The 20975-nt window shown below is 27.8% G+C and overlaps 1 protein-coding gene across 1 annotated transcript; it reads left to right on the plus strand.

Moving 5' to 3' along the window:
• Positions 1-1069: 1069 nt before the first annotated feature.
• On the plus strand, positions 1070-20127 carry LOC113552529 (angiotensin-converting enzyme-like). The gene is given in 14 exon segments (XM_026955394.1): positions 1070-1204; positions 1282-1407; positions 1409-1420; positions 7338-7499; positions 7690-7786; positions 8550-8693; positions 8910-9101; positions 11980-12068; positions 12145-12305; positions 12653-12777; positions 13769-13994; positions 19426-19548; positions 19732-19875; positions 19962-20127. Coding segments are annotated over 14 exon segments (1902 nt in total).
• Positions 20128-20975: the final 848 nt, after the last annotated feature.

Raw genomic sequence — 20975 nt, forward strand, 5'->3', positions numbered from 1 at the left:
AAATAATCGATAAACTAATGAAAAAAGTGTTTATAAAATAATTGCATTTAAGTAATTAAATACCGTTCATTAAATAATGTAAAAGTACATAAATAAAGTATCGAATTAGATATCTATTATTATAGTCGTATAAATGTATAATATATTAGTATATTTTACTCATTATAACCGACGTATAAACTTAATTACAAACAACGTTATACGATGTTAAATTGATAAAGCTTTTAATAATTAAAAGTGAGGTCACCGTGCCTCTTTAGCCTATATTGTGTAGGACGTGGGTATTTGTTTAAATTATAATTGTTCACACTTAACCGTCCTACGATGGGCTATTACAATAATATACATGTATTATAACGTGAGTATACTTACATATTAATTATATATACTGTTGAAGTGTTGACGTATAAAACTAAATTCAAAACAACCTAACGACCACCAATATGTGTATTTGTATCTGTAACAGCCAACAGGTGGTGCTAAGTGCTAGTTAGGTATAGCCAATAGGCACTGCAATTAAAACATGTAATATATCTACTTGTACACAATATCGTATAGGTAGGTACTGACGGTATAATAGGATTAATATTTTGTATTATACGCGCGCAGTTGATTGATGTAACAAAAGTAAATATGTAGATATAGGTAGCTAGGCAATAGGTTTGGTACATTAATGTATTATAATTTATCGGTTTGTTTTTGTCGTTATAATTGACACGAAATAATATCGTTGATGTCTCTACGCGTCGACGAAACACTTTCGACTCCGAAGCCTTGAACAACTGAGAATCAAAAAAAAAAAAAAAAACAAAAAAATCGAATACGAAAACGTAGCGCATCTTATAAATGAATCCAGTTTGATATTTTTTAATGACCGAAATCTCTCCGCCCGTGATTTCGTCGTCGTGTTCATTTTCGTCGGCGACGGTGGTCGACGATAACAGCATCATATAGCTATGACATCGTTTGTTTATATTATTTATCACCGTTAGGTTAACAATATTCCTGATTTCCGTGTACAAATATAAACATATTTTTTCTTATAAATAGCCGTCTTGCAAAAAGCGCAATGTTCTCGTTTCGATTAACGTTTTTTGTTCACTGCTACTACTACAACATTTGTATAATATATTACCATCTGTTCGTACCGCCTGTCCGTTCGTTCGACGGACCGGCCGGGACGATGACGAACGAAAAAATGCGAGTACGCGATCCACAACACCGGATACGAACTGAAATGATATAGTTTTTTGTTTTTTGTTTTTCGCATGTCGTGTATAGATCGGCACTGCGACACGGAACTTGGACGAGTATAAAGTCAATTGTCTGCACCAATTCACAAAGAAAGAGCTGAACGTGTACGCGGTGGCTCAGTGGAATTATCGCGTGAACAAGACAGAAGTGACAGGAAAACGAGGCCGTAAGTCTCATCTGCGTAAAGTATTTGAGTTCCTGTACGTAAATACGTAATGGTCGTAATGGCATTTCAATGCTCGTGCCGGTAATCAGACAGCGAATACACTTGGCATTTGTCTGGATTATTGTCGAGATTAAGTTTATTAATTTTTGTTCGGGACTAGGCAATATTAGGACGCGTCTTAACGTACCTACACGTTACACATAATATAACTACAATAGCTAAATAACGGAAAATATACATATGTCGATTATATCCGTTCCGTCTCGGTCGCAACGTATACCGTCAGTGTAGATTTACCATACACCGATTGTAACGTGTACGGCGAGCACAAGGTAAATAAATTATGTGACATTTGACTGTTTAAAACGTTTGCTTCCAATATGCTTTCACGTTCAAATTCTGAAGTGTTGGGAGTGAGTCAACGAGTTCCCCGACAAAACAATTATTCCATACTATCTAAAAGTTTTAAAAAAACATAATACGAGCAGAGGAACAGTGATATTGTTTTCTATATTCTATAAAAATGACACGATACATCGAATGGTCGCTGTGTTCGAAAACTTTGAGTTAAAAAAAATAAATAAATCGTGTTGAGAAAATTGAGTTTAAATAACATTGTCATATGTTAATATGCTCGCTACAATTTTGGCTCTAAACTTTCCGATAAAATAAAATATTCACGAAGAAAATATATTAAAATCAAATGAATTGGTGTTCGAAACTTGAGTAAACATTGGATCACAACTCGTGAGTATATTCATGATGTGTGTTTGATTACAAATATAACCGTTCAAAGTTATAACTAATAATATGATAAAGAACTATTACATCGATGCAACTTCCAGGGTAACTCAAACTTCTACAATATTCGGTGACTTGTAATTAAATGTTGTCTTTTGTAAATAATTTTCCGTTAGGTACCAACCTTTTAAAATTAAACGTTACTTTTGTTCAATTCGTAATTCATCTACATCATTTAATAATTGTATGTTATCTAATGTACCTACCTATTATACCTATGTGATTGGATGTAATAATATAATTTGTGTGTTGGGTATGTATTTTTGTAGTTACATATATTGGAAGTAAATTTTTTAATGAAATCGGTATCATTATTAGCGCATCCGTGAAGATTTTAGGTCATTATTTTAAATAAAAATAATGTTCAGCATTATGGTGCTTTATTAATCTATGTTATGCTTTTTTTTTTTTTAATTTAAAAACTCTTAGAAATGTCTTTTTGACATGACGTGCAAAGTAGAATAAAAACAGTGTAAAATCCGCTGCCAGCAATGATTTGACGTCGAGTTAAATTATTAATATTTTGCAAACGCTTGAATAAAATGAAACGAATAAAATGCGCTTCTCGTTTGTATTTCCTGTTATTATTACTATTATTATTGTTATTATTATAAAACATGCGATAAAAATAATTAAAGAGATAAACAGCGCGACTATACAGATGTATAACATTAGTTATTAATGCAATTGTACCTTCTCATAACAGGCTATTTCATCAAGCCACAAATATTCTCTTATACTATTTTCGATTAAAATATGTTCCTTGTCAATACTAAATAATAATTGGTGGATGTATTCTGTATACCTATGTCCTATATACAGGCACGTAGCTAGGATTAAATAATTAGGGTGGCACAGTTATGGCCAATATTTTTCTTGAGTGGCCAACAGTTTTACTTCCCCCCACGGCCCCACATTAGAAACTTATAGAATTATGTTTATATATAGGTATATTGTTTATAATATAATAAAATTGTAATTTCTGAATATAATAATTAGTGTAATTAGGTACAAAAAGAACTAAATTTGATAAACAAATAAATTAGATAATTTTTATCTTAATATTATATAAACCTTATATATAATGATTATAATGTATATGAATAATAAATATATACATAAAATGTATGTTAAAATAAATACAATTTAAAAAAATAGTCTATACTAAAATAATTTTTCGATTATTATGATTTATAGCAAATTTATCTACAACTTCTTCCAAGTCCAGAGATTTTGCTATCTTCTTTTCGATGCTCATCATCGATAAATTTGATAGGCGTTCATCCGTCATTTTATTTCACATGTATGTTTTAAGTCTCCTTAGGCAAGAAAAAGTCCTTTCGCACCCTGCACTTGATACCGGAATTGTAATAGAGATTATAACCATCTTGTATGTTTCATTAAAAACAATTTTATATTTTTCCAATAAATCAACAAAATTCATCAAATTTGTGATTTTTATTTGATTTTCTTTTTGGTAAATTTTTATTGTGTAATAAAATTCAATAAAAAGCGAATGAACTGCCGAACCTGATACAAAAACATATATCTCTTCAACCAAATCAAAAAATAATTTTACATCACTAATATATTTACATATGTCGGCAATAACTAAATTTAGTTTATGGTTATAACAATGCACATATATTGCTTGCGGAACTTCGTCACGAAATAATTTTTGAACACCATTTAATCTACCGCTCATTATTGCTGCTCCGTCGTAAGTTTGTGCCACACATTTTTGTAGTATTTCTTTTATATAATTTAATAAGGAAGACGCATTTAATTGTTTAGCAGGTTTAAAGCCCATGAACCTTTCATATATTGAACCTTGAATATAATAACGTACTACTACTGATAACTATTCTGTCTTGCTTATATCTTTCGTTTCGTCAACTATAAGAGCAAAATAATTACAACTTTGTAGTCCAAAATTATTTGATTGAAAATACTGATCATTTCATTTTGGATTTGAGGACTGGTATATTTGGCATTTTGGGGAACATCTTGGCCTACAACTTCACACTGTTCATCTATTAAATGAAGAAGTTCCAAAAAATTACCACGGTTTAAGTTTTTTACGCTTTCGTCATCACCACGTTGTGCTATACACTGTGTTCCGGTATATAATAAAACGCTAGCAGTGCGTTTAATGTATTTTCTATTTTCTTTTATAAGTTTCAAATGACCCTCATTAATTTGAACAGAAACAGATGGAATACTTTTGGTTTTCATGTTTTTATAAGACACCCACATTACATAACAATTTTTATGGTCTTGACTTTTATCATGTTTTTTTAAACCACTATCACTGAAAGTCGCCTTTTTCCAATTTTTAAATCCTAAACTGATAAATGTTGTTTGATTGTCAAAGTGCTTTGAAAACATTCTACATGCAAAACAATAGACAGCATCTTCTAAAATACTATATTCGAGCCAAGCAAATGATTTGAACCATTGTTTTGAAAAATGACGCCAACGATCACCATACTTAGTTTTTGGATAAAATGTTAAATTTGGTTGTGTAGGTTCGTTGTTCAAATTTTGATAAATATCTGAAGGTCCCGGACATTTTTTTAAAAAACTAGCAACACTAATTTTCGTATTCGGCTCCGGTTCTTTAATTAAATCGCCGATATTTGATTCTGAATTGCTATAGCTATAACTATCCGTACTACTAGTAGTGTCATAATTATTACCTGGATTGTTGGTTATATCATCTTGTCCTTGAATAATAATGTCTGAAGAATCCACACTTTTGTTCTCGTTGTTAAGTTTCTTAGCAGAAAAATAATTTTGCATTGTTATTTGTCTTTTCATGGCAAAAAATTTAAAATTACGTACAATTTAAAATAAATAACTATGAGTAGATATAAATGTATTATATTAGTTATAAATACTATTATTAGTTATTAAATTAATACACTGTACATGGATCACAATTCGCGACAACCACAACCACAAGTCTTCAAACGTCAACTGAATAATAGCTGTATTGCTAGGTAAAGAAGAAAATAGTACAGAATTATAGAGACACAATATTATTGTTACTTTTAAACATTACATGTTTAAATTAAAAGTGAATAATAATATTATGCGGGTCACATACTCATTCGCTGATCGCTGTTGTAATAAAATACTATACATTACATTATATTAATATTTGTTATAGTTAATTAGACCTCGGCGATTAAATTTATATTTATAGATTAGGTACCCACTAACAAGTCATGCCGCGATTGGAAATTCCGATTTACTGGAATAGGAATACATGCGATTTCTTGCGACTTTATAATAATAATTAATATAGATGCATTATTGTCGTCGTTAATACGACGAATACGACGGGTGTGAATGAACGACTTCTATTCCGAATTCTGATATCCTGGTAATCTGACCACTATGGTCACACTATGTTCGGAAAGACAATTATGTAAAAATAACAAATATGATAATAGAAATTTTAAAATATATTTAATTTTTTAACCCAATTATTTGAGCCTTGGGTATTTGAATAATATTCCAATGTAATGGGGTGGCCATCGGGGTGGCCTGTAAATATTTTGGGTGGCCGGGCCACCTCAGGCCACCCCTTAGCTACGTGCCTGCCTATATATTGTGTTATACTGTTATCAAGTTTGCCGTACATAACAATTTATTATATTATACGAGTTTTCTTTAACAATATAATAATAATTATCCATTCGTACATTTTTTTAAACACACGAAACTCACGAATAGCATGAAAAATAAGGAAAGACAAAATAAAATGTTTAGGTATTTGTTTTTACATTACAAATGTTAAAAAACCACGAGAATTGGCTTAAATAAAAATTGAAATTTATGATAATATTATACGCTTGTTTCAAATAAGTTTCCGAAAGTTGTTATTATTATTTTTATTTTTAGTTTACCATCCATTCATGCTTAATAACTACTAAGTTTTCGGTCACATATTGGCTGTTAGAGGTAGTTGAAATACTCGTAACATTATGGAATTATTCAGACAATAAATGGTGTTTTATTATTTTAACAAAAATAAGGAACTTCAGATACGCAATATACAGTTGAACTGTAATTTTGTTTGCCTATAATACTAAATTTTTCGCAGTAGAAATATTATTATAATTATAGTTGGTTTTTTTTTAAAGCCATCGTTTTTTTATTTACTTCTAATAAACTCATTTCTGCGTACACAATTTGCATATCTGCATATTATTTGCATATTGCATGGCATTTTTCAAATAGATATTTAATAAACGTCGCAAACGATTCAATTTAATGTTTTATATGAGCATAGAGTGTTGGAGTAATAGGTACTTCTAATAGTGAAAAATAGCATTACGATTTTGTTGAAATTCATTTTTATAGTAACGGTCATAAGATATTTATTGTTATTATTATGATTAATCATATTAATCAGTATATTTATTATATTTTAAGTATACTTATAAGTTCAAATATCTCACGTGGTTGTGTATTTTATGTCTATTTATCGATAGAAACCACTTATGGGTACTTTTTTTGCAATTTACCAATCCATATATTGTATACCACTGCATGGAAAAATAAAAAAATAATCACTTCCGCAGAGTACCTGCTACCTACTACCTCGCCTTCTGCATAAAGCTCGTCGAGTAGTTCTATCATAAAAGTTTTGAACACTTACTCTACCCCTGGATATCTATTAAAAGGAAAAAAACAGCATCGTGGCAAAATCAATAGCTTCCGTCGTTTTCCGTTCAGAATGTAAATGCATATAATATACCCATATTATAATATAGCCTCAAAACATGATGGTTAAGTTATTTTTTATACCACAGAGATCGATATTCTCATAATGCATCACATAAGTTATATGGTATAACAATAGCACGTAAACTAAATTATCAAAGTTTATGGTAAAATTTTAAACATAAAATTAAATTAGCATATTAGGTAACTGGTAGCTTGTGTTATTTTAAAAAATACGTTTTCAATGTTCAAAAAATATTGTGGATGCACATAAACATATCTTTGTAATATTTGATGGATTAAATAAATGCTGCTTGTAATATTAAATTATATTATATTTTTTATAATATATTATTATTGTAATGTATTGTTTACTTTTTAGTTGAAATCTTCCATTCAATTGTTTATATATCAAAAACTACTTTTAACATCTGCCGAAAATATGTCTGTAGCTTTAAGTATGAACTACGAAGACCTGTTGCCCTTAGTGTATTTTATGTACGACCGCGGTATTTGTCAGCTGAACTTGGATGAGTATAAGACAGTACGTCCATTTATCTTCTATAATTACATACGACAGTCCCATAAAGGTTCACCAATTCAAAATGGTCGAGTTTTTTAATTTATATTATCCCGTCACTTAAAAAATAACTATTAAATCATTGAGGGTAACGTTGTATGTGCCGACGGAAGTGTCGTAATATTATAATATTTCGTCTTGGAATTGATTGCAGACCATAATGTTGAAGAGGCAACTAATAACAACGATAAACGAATTAGCAGTTTGCGAATACCGGAAGACTAATCATCTGTGTGACATAAAAGCGGACGGTAATGACTGCAGTGTTGTTTTAAATCAACTTTAATAACATAAAAACAATAAATATAGAATATTATATCAATAGTTCTTATATTCATTGTAGTGGTTATTTTATTCGATTCGTTTTTAAAATGTATATTTTTACATTATAATATTCAGTTCTGCATTTATAATACCTACTAAACTTTGAGACTTCCTGATAGGTTGTTTAACTTTCTTATTAGGAAGTATTGCGAGCCGTAACATATAACTCATATATTATATACACACACACATATATATATATATATATATAATATATATATAGTATATATTGTACAGTTAACTGAAACCATAATATATTAAATTATTATATACCTATCTTAGTCCTAAACTGGCTTTGGTGTTTTGAATTTCTTGTTAATTATTAGTTACGGAGCTTTAATCATTAGGATAATGTTGTGGAGAAACCATCATTAAACTTGTACCTACTCATCCTGATTTTAAGGTTTCTTTAAATATTTTATATACTAAAACAATATTATTATGATTTACGTTACTAAATCGTGGCACATAACATAATAATTTAATTTTTAATCGTATACAAAATAAATATGTATATGAATTTAAACTATAAACACTTTTCTATATACCCTATATACTTTTAATTAAATTGAACACACAGCCATAAGTGAAGATAAAAAACAATCAATTATGTAAAATATATGAGTATACATTAGATCAATACTAGGTACTCGTATAAGTTTATTAATTTTGCTGTAATCATTTTTTTAGAAATAAATGTCATTATGATTAAGTCATCAGATGCAGCGGAGTTAAAATACTATTGGAAAGCTTGGCATAATCACACCAGCTTCGCAGTGAAAAATATTTATATGAAATATATCGAAATGTTGAACTATATGGCTCAGCTGAATAGTAATTTATATTGAAAAGAAACATAATAGCTTAGTATTTAAATCCAAATATTGAATTTGATCACTGTGTACGGTGTACCATTAAACATTTTTCACATTTTTATGATAACGTTAAACAAATTATTTTGATTAACAACAATTATATAGACCAATGTTATTATATTTGTTTTTAAATTATAATAAATTATTATTCATTAAGATTATTTTACATTTAAAGATTTTCCTAACGAAATTGATTACTATATGGAACCATACTTGTACAACCAAGGTCAATTGAACGTCGATCAGATGTACGAAGGTATAAGACCGCTGTACTTACATGTTTACACGCACGTTCGTAAAATTCTCAGAGAAAAATTTGGAATAGCTACTGTGTCTGCTAATGGTCCCATCCCAGTCCATTTATTGGGTAAGTTTTAGAATAGCCTTTATGAGCCTTGTTCAATATCTTTAAAAATATAAAAGAATAAACGCCAGTGCCGGTATTTATCTTTCCCTAATTTATTAGGGGGGGGGGGTGTTGGTTGGATAAGTAGTAAGCACTCTCAAAAGAACTCTTTGAATCTTTATGAAAAAAAAACTATAGGCTACTATCACACTCTTCGCATTATTAACTGTTCTTAATTTTATTTGAAAGATATTATTATATTTATTAAAGTAACTGTAACAGAAGCATCGTTTTTTACTTGTTGTTTCTGACGGTTTTTTTTTTACTCTTTTGTAAAATATATTTTTTAGCCTATTATGCAATATTATATGTGTACTATATAGGTAGTACATTAGTACATGATACCTACTACTTGAAGTGTTCTACGATATTAAAATATATGCACTTTTTTTAGATTCTGAGTGGTACGATATCAATGAATTGATTTTAAAACGACATGTGTGTGTTTTTTCCTGTCTGCCATCACCGTTTTGGGCAGTAAAAATGCTTCGATTTTACCTTTAAGGGTTGTTTTTTGTGGCAAATTGCATTTATTTGGTACTCTGGAGGCAAAAAATCTATGATAGGTATACATAATACGATGTGAAAAATAAGTTTAATGTGTGTTATAACACACATTAAACTTAATTTATCTTAACTTCTTAAATTGTTCATTCCATTATGTAGTAAAAATATGTTATTTTATTTGAATATGTTAAAAGTATTCTCTAAACGCTTATTTTGTTGATTTTATATTAGTTTATGTTATTCAAATTCGAAGTTGTATTTTTTATGTTTATCAGTTTTGCATACAATTAAAAAAAAAAAAAAATCAGCTTCACAAATAAATAAATAATGGAACCAATTTATTATTTTAAAACTCCAATAATTATTAAGTGGCATAATATACAGTCCATGAAACATATTTTATTCGAATATGAAAAATAACTGATAAAAATATACAAAACCGAGCACGCTAAAATATATATAATAATAATAATAAATTTATGCATTTATTTAATTTTTTAAATTTATTCTTGATAAATATTTATTTTTGTGAACTTTTAATCTTTGGAAAAATATTAATGCAGCTACTTCAAAAAGAAAAAAATTTAAATTCTTTAAGGGTTGTGTTGTAATTGACAATCTAATTAGATACTCTATAAACCTATTAACATTAAAATTGAATAAAGTGCATGTCTTAAGGGTATATATTATTGTGATTTATATATACATAATATATAATATAATATAATATTATTTGTTGTGAAAATGTACATAACTAATTTTGTAATCCAATTTGTTATTCGTTCATAATAATTGTTTAAATATATATATATATATATATATTCACGGCATTGACATTTCAATAGGTAGTCTATTTTATGTAAATATTTGATTAAAATAAATTTCTATTATAAGTTACTGCACATGCTGAGAGCGCTATGACATATAAAGTTTTCAATATATATTGACATTCGTTGTAATAATAGGTAATTATTTAAATTTTTAATAAATCATACTCATCTACTTATTAGTCAAACGTTCGAGTTTCGTACAACAAAATCACGACGTGCTGATTGATCGAATTTTTTGGTTTCTTGTATTAGGTACCTATATAGGTTAGATAGATTAAAAGTAGTAAGTAAATTTGTAAATGTACAATATAGTCAGCTATATAATTTTCAAACCCATACAATATAATACATAATACATCCATCAGTGATCAGTAGACCAATAGTAAAATATAATTGAAAGTTAAAGTAAAATATTTGTAATAACTAGGGCTCGGCACTTATAACACTTAAAATCTTTTAAAATAAACACTTAAAAAAGCACTTAAAAACATAATTATAATCACTCAAATAAGAATTTAAAAAAACTTAAATTTGAGCAAAAATATTTAATCTTAAAAAAAAAACTTTCTTTTTACATGATAAAGTAGGTATTATAGATATATACCTAATAGACTACCTTAAAATATTTATTTAAAAAATAATTTTATGTTTTTGACGAAACATTTATTTTTTGACATACTTTAATTTTTATCATATGCAATTAAAACTAAAATATAATTTCAACAATAGTTTTTAAAACTTAATTAGTGAAACTCGGGTATAATATCTACAGTGTATAAAATGTATTATTTTTTTTTTAACCAGTTTTAAATAGACCTATTTTAAAACATAACCGACAAAAAAAACCATTCACTCAACAAGGTAGGAACATAATTAATATTTATGTGTAAGGTAAAATATTTTATTAAATTTAGTTTATTTATATAGCATAAATAGTTATTTTAGAACTAAAAAACAGTAACTTAAATCCATCGCTAATAGTAAATTAAAGACAAATCGTAATAACTAATAAAGCGTATAATACTTTAGGATGTATAATAGATATTCAATGACTATAATTTTTTTATTTTCGATTACATTTAAAGCATATCTAACTACAATCGTCATAATATGGTTAATGAAAAACACATGTTTATACTTTAATTATATTCGAAATTTATACAAATATATATCAAAATTAAAGTGAAAACTTATTTTGAACTCGTATATAATTTAAATAATAGTTTTTCAAAACTATATTAAGAAACAATATAATTTTTTTAGAAATATTAATAAATAATTTTTAATATTTTTTATTATCATTACTTTTTTATATAATTTTTTTATTACTATTACTTTTTTATATATATTTTTTTCATTTATCTTAATATTATAATTAATTTTTAAATAATAATTATCAATTTTGAAAAAAATGTTTATTAAGTTTTATTTGTATTCAGACCTTTTCTAAACTTTTGTATTTAAGCATTTTTTATTAAGTTTTTTGATCGTAAAATAATCAGGTTCGGTATTGGGTCAACCATGGACAAAATTGATACCATTTATACTTCAGGAACTCGTTTTACACGAAAATAACAGAAAAAATTCCAAGGTATTAATGTTTGTTCGATTTGAAAAATAAATGGAGTATATTATATTATTAACTACATTTAAGTAAACTATTACAGACTCCAAAGCGATTGTTTGACCAAGCTAATAGATTCTTTGTATCGATTGGTATGGGATGTGTGCCAAAAAGAGTTTGGTCCCATTCAGTATTTATAGAAAATAAAAATTTTTCCAATATCGTACCATTATCATGGGATATGTACGCAAATAATGACTACAGGTGATTTTTTTATTTAAATATCTGTTATTAATAAACTTATATCAATCTGGTGAAAACAGAATGACGTGTGAAATTATATTATATACTTACTATTACAATAAATTAATAATTATCGTATTTTAATTTTAATTTTCACACTTTTACACATTTATAATATGAAACTTATTAAATAGATATATTTTTGTAAAATACCCTTTAAAATGGAATGTTGAAATTGAACGAATCTATTTTCACTTTTGGATTTTTCATTTACAATATATTATATTTTCCATCACTTGCGAACCATTTGTATGTATATAGTACGCACACATGACAGTGTTTACTAAAACGCAGCCTGTATTTTTCAGGATAATAATGGATTTTCAAGACACAGTCGAAAACGTGTACACCATGCATAAGCAACTTGTGTTAGTGCACTATTTCGCGGCCTACAAAAGACAGCCAATTGCGTATCAGCAAACATCCGACCCAGGTGAAGAAATAGCTCTAACAAGGCTAGGTGTATTTATATTATACATGGTACGCGTGAAAACTTATCCTAACCTAACTTGGTAGTTGTCCGGGAATAGTATGATATACTGCAGGTTCGATATATTATTATTATTTCAGTATGCTCATCTACGAAAATGAGGGGAGGGAAGAGTGAGTAAATTTAAGTCTTTCAGCCTCATCACCTCAAGAAAAAAAACCATTGAAAATGTAATTGTATTATTTTCCTTTGTGAACATAGTTCATAGAAAAGTTCTGAAAACTGGCTCATTCTAGGCTCATCCCTATAATTAGTTACTTACCCTTGTTCCTTTGAAGGCAATAACAAGTTATAATTAAAGATTATTTAATCTACTTCGTTATATTATGTACAAATAATATACAATAACAGACTATAAAAATTAATAATTATACGAATATCTTGTGACCTCTGAGATATCGTTGAAGTAAAATATCAATAAAGTGAATGTAGTCTATTTTGACACCAATCCGTTGATGAGAAGTTTTATATTTTAATCGTGATGATTGTAATGATTTCTTTTTGTGTGTGTGTGACGTGAACCTAATTAACTTGATTATAGTGTTACCTATGTGATCGATAATTAGATTATATTTTTTATATTTTATAATAACTGGACTGCAATACGTTTGAATTTATTTTTCATGCTTATAATTAATTAGATCTTAATACAATTTAAATATTGACTTATTATTAAAATCAGCCAAAAAAAAATAATGGTTATCGACCATTGATTATTGTTGGTGGCGCGTAAATGTGTATTTTGTCACACTTAAAAAAAAAACCCATCTTGAGGGCCACTGTAGATTCCGTACACTGATGTACTCGTACACTCCAAACACTACCACTTTTATATTAATATAACAATACCCGTCTAGCGTAAAGTATAGTATTTGTAATAATATACTGTAAAATGAAAAAATTAAAATTGTATCATCTTCTGGGTGGCACATAGCGTTCGTGTACGGTTTGATTAACGCCCTAACATTGTCCGTACGGTATCAAGATTTCATTGACAGATACAACGATAGCGCGAGTAGTCGGCACATCTATCTGTTGCGGTTGGCCATGGAAAAGGTCACCGTCCTGCCGTTCGCTTACGCGGCCGACGTTTGGCAATCAGACACGAGCACGAGGTTTTTCGCACCAAAGCGTATGAACAGTCTCTGGTGGAGCAAAAGGTACGTACTTTTTGCCTAATACACATCACAACGACCTGTCCATGAATTTTAAACGGGAGGCGATGTTATAAACGGGTAGTTTATAATAATAGTTTAACAATTTGGTCCCAAATCTGGAATTGTATTTATGGCTACATCCTACATTCCGTCGAATTGAGTTCCATATAACAGCTAGTCGATGTTAGAAGATAATCCATATTATTATTACTATAATTTATTACTAACGATATTAATTAAGTACAGCGTAGGATGAGATGACTATTTAAATTCAGATGTACCTTAATCGGTAATAAATTGACTATACAATTTTTTTTTTATTAATATTAATTAAAAAAAATATATTATAACAAGTTAGTATAAGTTAAAACGTTTTTATAAAACTAAATATATACAAGCATCAACAGAAATTTTAAAAATATTTTCTCCACAGTAAACAACCTATTGCTTAAAATGCAAAATGCAGACACTTTGTACTATACTATCATATACATCTTTAAATAGTAATTAGTATTAAGTATTTGCTATGTATATATATATATATATATATATACAAATAATATTAAAAATATTAAAATGTAAAAAGTAAAATAAAAATATTTTTTACATAAACATGTCATCATAAATAATAGGTAATTTACATTTATGAAATACATTTTTCAAATTTAAATTTAAAAACTACTTTGTATAATAAATGCAATTTCAAAATTCGATATTCGTAATATCTTTTTGTTCGTGCTGGTTGCATAGATTTAATATTTTTTCTCATCAGTCTTAGATTTTTATCTTCTATAGAGTCTATTTCCACATCCAATTGTATTGCCAGTAAAATTGTCCTTAAACTCAGATTAGTTGCTCCAAATAATTTGTTGAACGAACTATTCCATCCTTCACTAAAATTATTCGTTCGATGCGATTTTGACATTGTGTTGTATTTTACATTCTAAATAAAGATAGAGTACTGTGCATTATTGTGATTCCCAATAATATAAGTTTTGTCAAAGTATGAAATTAAAGGTATTAACTCGTTAGAAAATTTTGTACACATATGAATTAACATTTTGTTCAAAATTTTGTTGAAAATGCCATTGAACTATTGAAGTAATAATTTTATACTTTTTTGAAATACGTTCGTTTTTTTTTGTATAATTTTATTAATCCAAGTTGCTGAATTGTCGCTACACAAACTGATATAAATGATAGAAACAACCTTGGATCTAGTCTCCATTAAAAAAATCGATTTATTACACTTATTACTCCTAACTCGAAATCTATTATTACTCGATCAAGCTTAAGGGGAGTTTCATTTCGAACAGATGCTATAACGATATTTAATAGCATTTCTTGATAAGTATTTTCCAATTTGTCAGGAAGAAAAACGTATAAACATGTTCGTACAATTCCTTAAAATTCTGCTCGTATAAGGTATAAGTGAATAACTTACAATTTAATAAATATACTGAAACTTTTAAATGTGCCATTCATAAACCATAGACTTGTTGAAGATAAGACAAAAAGCCTTCCAGTAGTTGCGAAAATTTAAATTTTATGTTTATTTTTATTGTCAAAAATTAAAAAATCTGTTGACTCACCGCTCATTGTAGTTTTTCACTTTATTTGAAAATAAAAAGAGAAGATTCTTAGGCTCGTTAGGAATATATTTTTATCGTCTACGTCTTATCGTACATCGTAAAGTAGCAAAATTTCCCAATTTTGAACAAACTGTATTTTTAATTAAACATCAATAGATGAACAAAATATTTCCCTATAAAAATAAGTTATTTTTCTATTACATTGATGTGCGATTAATGAAAGAATCTGATTTGTACTCCCTTTATTGCTGATTGCGCATTGCTTCCTATCACTCTTAGAATTGTTAACAGCACATAATGTCTTATCGTCTAATTGTTTTTTTATTATTTATTATAGTAAATACGTGATATGTACTGCAAAAAAGTAAATATTTGAGTTAAACGAGTTGGTCGGAGTAAAAAAGTTTTAAACTAGTTTATAAAAATAAAATATTTGTTTATAAGTTATTACCGGTTCTATACGATTTGTGGATATTTTTTCATTACACGTACGTAGTATATAGTATACAGCCAATACTGTATTTGACGAGTTTTGGTTGAAATATCGTTATTGTCATTATTACAGTCGTCGCGTTATAGTAAAATTCATTTCAACGATATACGCAAACGGTAGTTTGATTACATTTGGTATTGCACTTGACAAATATTACCTATATGGCAATGTATAATATATATCAATAATAATCGTATTAGTAATCTCCGTGGTTCTCACGGTTCGTATAATATACTTTATAATCTATATGTATGTTTACGTGTATATAATATTACTAAAAGTCCGCATTCTGCAATCTAATATTTTACCCGACCGCACTAAGTGTTCATGTTCTGGAATGTCCATTTCTACACCTGGCCGTAAAAAATGTCCGCATTTGGAAATTGTATATTTTTATCCGATTATACAAAGTGACCTAGAACCCTACTCTGTATATCACCGAGTAACCATATACGGACCCACTAGGGATTCAAAAACCACCAGTTAAGGACCTCCTTTTAATCAGTATAATATCATATATTTTGGCAAATTGTGGTGGTAGAATCGATGACACAAATTAATATGTATGACGTGGACTAAGATAGTCGATATTCTGTGCTTACAAATGTATAATGTAGATGATTATATTTTATATCTTAGTCTTTGCTTTATATATCATAATCGTTAAGGGACATTTTCCCTGTAGCGTCAGAATATAGATATAGACACTAACAATGTACCGTATCCATGTGGACGCTGTAAAGAAGATACATTGATACAGTATACAATGTTTAATTTTTTTAGAAATTATTATCTTCTTTTTCTATTCTGATATCTTAATTTTTATATTGACATAATTTTTTTTCAATTTCATGTTTGTCGGTGAAACGATTATTGACTTATAATTTTTTTTCCACCTTCTATACCATTTTTAATTTCATATGATCTAAAACGAAATACTTTTTATTAAAAAATTGTTGAAACATGATATCGAGTGTATGAACATATAATTTTTTTTATTATTATTAAGTATTACAACTATTGATCAGCCAAAGTACCTATAGTAGCTTAGTATAGTTCACCACAACTTAAGCAGAGTACCTTTTGACTCTCTTCGCTCATATTGTAATTATATTATGCTTATAAATGAAAAAAAAATATTGTTCTATATTTTAAAGGTATTCACATTATTAAAAGAAACTCTCTGTAGTAAATTTATTATAATTAGGGTCTGGGTTTTAATGCTCTAATAATTATTAAAAATGTTAAAATGCTCAAAAACTAGAAAAAAATGCATTTTAATGGCAATAATGTCTTTAAAAAATTATTTAGTTTTTTTAGTTTTTAGTTTTTTTAATTTTATTACAAAAATCTGAAAAATATATGGCTTTTGAGGCTGAAAATATTCTAAACATACTAACATTTATAATTAAGTTTATGTTATATTCTATGTTTGTTTGAGTACCGAACGCACAATCACCGTTAATCACACAATAGATATGCCATTTTTTATAATTATTAAAAAGCGTAATTGTAATGTTTGTACAATAAATAACGGGAAATTACAGAGTGGGAAGGTACTCAGTAGACTGCAGTAGTATCATCCACAAGGGTGATATATCTATAAAGATGTTCTCGATGTTTCGAAATCATAAATGGAACGATCGACAAATGATAAATAGACGGAAAAAATGTCTTTACCAAAAAAAGAAAATACATAATGTATAAATATGCACTAAAAAAAAACCTAAAATTAAAAAAAAATCTATAAAAATACAAAAAAGTTAAAAATGTAAAATAAAAATTTAAGTTTTCTATTATCTGATGTATGAAATGGATTTTATACTTGAAAATATTTCCTGGGACTTCCGAAAAAATAATGCATTTTGCATTCAAATCGGGACTAGTATATTTTTATTTTTGTTTATAATTATATGATTTTATAATTTAACATTAGTTATTAAAGCCCTTTCACACGATAATAATTATACATGTATCTTTAGCATACTAATTAGTAACTAGTCTTAAACATTATTCTTAACCTAGTATACTAGTACTTGAACTAAACTTCATTCTCATCATAGTAAATACTAAATTATACACTAGAAAATACCTACAATTTTGCAGAAAAAATGAACAATTAACAAATTAGTAAATTAATATCAGTCGTCTGAAACTCAGTTTGCTATTATGGAGTTGATATTAATGTTAAAAAATAAAATATATTTAAAACAATATTTATAAACATTGATAAAATTTCTAATTGGCGGCAAATATTTTATAGTGGCAAATAGTGTGGAAAATAGGGTATGTTTAATTATCAAAAACTCTATTATAGTTTATTGACTAGCTCGGCTTCTTTGAACCGTACAATTTTTTTGTGATTCATACGGATATAAAAACAAGTGTACAAATTACCACACTAGGGATAGTACAATAATTATTATATGTAAAACGGGATTACATAGGTTTATGGGTATTCATGCGAAGTCAACGTTTTGAATAAAATCCATTGTCACCGACTGTTATTATTTCGGTTTGCATTGGTTCGATTTGTTGCATCTACAGGGCATTCTATTTAACTTGCTAAATTAAATTTGTATACATTTCATTATAGTTAATGACAAAAATTGTATACTTATTATTACTAAATTTTGGCGAAAATAATAATGTTTAGGTATTCTGATTTTCTAGATTATTATATTCTTTTGAAACAAGTAGTACTAACCAATTTTGATTTTAAATCCAAAACAGAAGAATGCCATCTTAAAAATGTTGAGCTTAAGTACTGAATACGGCATTTTTATATTCATAACTTTGAGTAATTAAATATCAAAGTTTTGTTCATCACAATTTCGTTTAATATAATAAGGTACTTCTTTTCGGGGCTGTGGAGAATAATCAAAGGCTCGTGGGTTAATTATTATATTTAAGTAAAAATTAGGTGAAATAGAGGAACTGCAGATATATGGTTGCTTTGGTCGGGTCTGGGCCTTCTTTGAAGTCCGGGGCCCGGGGCTATAGCCCCGGTTGCCCCCCTCCTTTCATCGGGCCTGCTCCTTTTTAGTACTTCTCTACTCTTGATTCTTATCAATTTTATCTGAACTATTATTAAATAAATATAAATAAAATACAAAAACAAAAACAATTTCGTTCTTTATTCGACATTTATATTTTATTCAAAATTAGAAATGTATGTTAATATAAATATTAATAGGTTTTTTAAACGACTGATGGATTTTGCAACTAAAAAGTTTTTTAAAAAAATAACACAGTGGTATTTTGAAACATTTTTTTTTTCAAAACCACAAGACATAAAATTAATGTAGCCGGTTAGGTTCAACCGATCTAATTAAATGTATTACCACAGACTCAAATACGAGGGTGTTGTGTCGCCCATTTCCAAGGATATGGACAAAAGTACGAATCCCAATTATAAACCTTTTGATCCGAGTATGGCGTACGCTGAAGTGATTGAACTACCACATATCAAGTATATACTATAATATTATTCTGTATATCTGTGTGTTTGATGATAATATGATAATTAAATGATAACGACGTCAACGTGATAATTATATTATCATTAATACTATAATACAATGCGATTATACGATACGATAAATAATAAATTATTTTTAATTGGAATAATTAATTGCTTGCTATGTAAAAATAGGGACTTTCTGGGACCTATAATAGAATTTCAACTATTCAAAGCGTTATGTACGATTTGTGGCGAGTACAAATCTAAACACGCGAAAACCAAACACTTGTACGAATGCAACCTACGTGGCTATAAAAAAGTTGGAAAAATAATCAAGTATATATCTATTGAAATGAAATAAGCAATTTATATATACATACATATTACATTCATTAAATACAAGTTTTTTTTATACATCACAGATCAGTCATGTCGCGAGGCTCTTCGACAAAATGGCAATTTCTATTTGAGACAATAGTTGGACATCAACGAATAGAAATAGAACCGTTGTTGGAATATTTTCAACCTCTTCACAATCATTTAGTCAAAATCAATAACAAGACCAATGAGAACATTGGATGGACGTAGTCTTGACAAAAAAATAAATAATATCAATAAAATTTGTTTTAGGTAGGTATCATCAGAAATAAATAATATGCATTCTTCTTCTAAATAATATAGCAGGGCTTCAAACCAGCTGATGCCACAGTTTACTTTAAAGAAAAATGTACGTTAACGAAAACTAAAACACACTTTATTATTTAATAGAACAAAATATTTAACAAGAATTATTTTCCTTTTGATTTTGATTTTTGTATACGACTTTAATTATGATAATATACGAGTATATTAGTCTGATTAAAAAAATTATGTTAATATAATAGTGTTATATTTAATTAAACTCATTAATAAATAATTATATAATAAGTGAAAAATATTGACATTTATCATATATGAACAGATTTTATAAGCAGAAAAAATAATAGAAAAACAAATGAATGATAATAATAATTTCGGTTTGAAACCCTGACCTATAAAACAGTCATCATAATAAAAGGTATGTGTATTAATTTTATCAGAGGGCCAAGATATGTCGTAGAGAAATAAATAGAAATGAAATGGTGACAAAATGGCTTATTACAATTTACAATATATTTCCGTACATCTCTGTCAGACAAGTAACTGCTTTCTGCTGTTCCAGCGGTATTCGCACGGTAAATCCAGATCATAATTACAGTATTGACATTAACAACATGCAATAACTCGGGACACAAATAACACAGGTCACGAAGATGTTGTAGTATTATGCTTTTTCTGTAAAAAAAAAAAAAATGCGCATTATTGTAATAACTTCTTTAACGCGAATTGTTTCAGTGAAAAAATGTATGTACATAAGACATTTAAAATTATTTTTAAATTCCAAAACAATGATTCTA

This window comes from Rhopalosiphum maidis, chromosome 2 (assembly GCF_003676215.2).
Source record: "Rhopalosiphum maidis isolate BTI-1 chromosome 2, ASM367621v3, whole genome shotgun sequence".
Lineage (NCBI taxonomy): Eukaryota > Metazoa > Arthropoda > Insecta > Hemiptera > Aphididae > Rhopalosiphum > Rhopalosiphum maidis.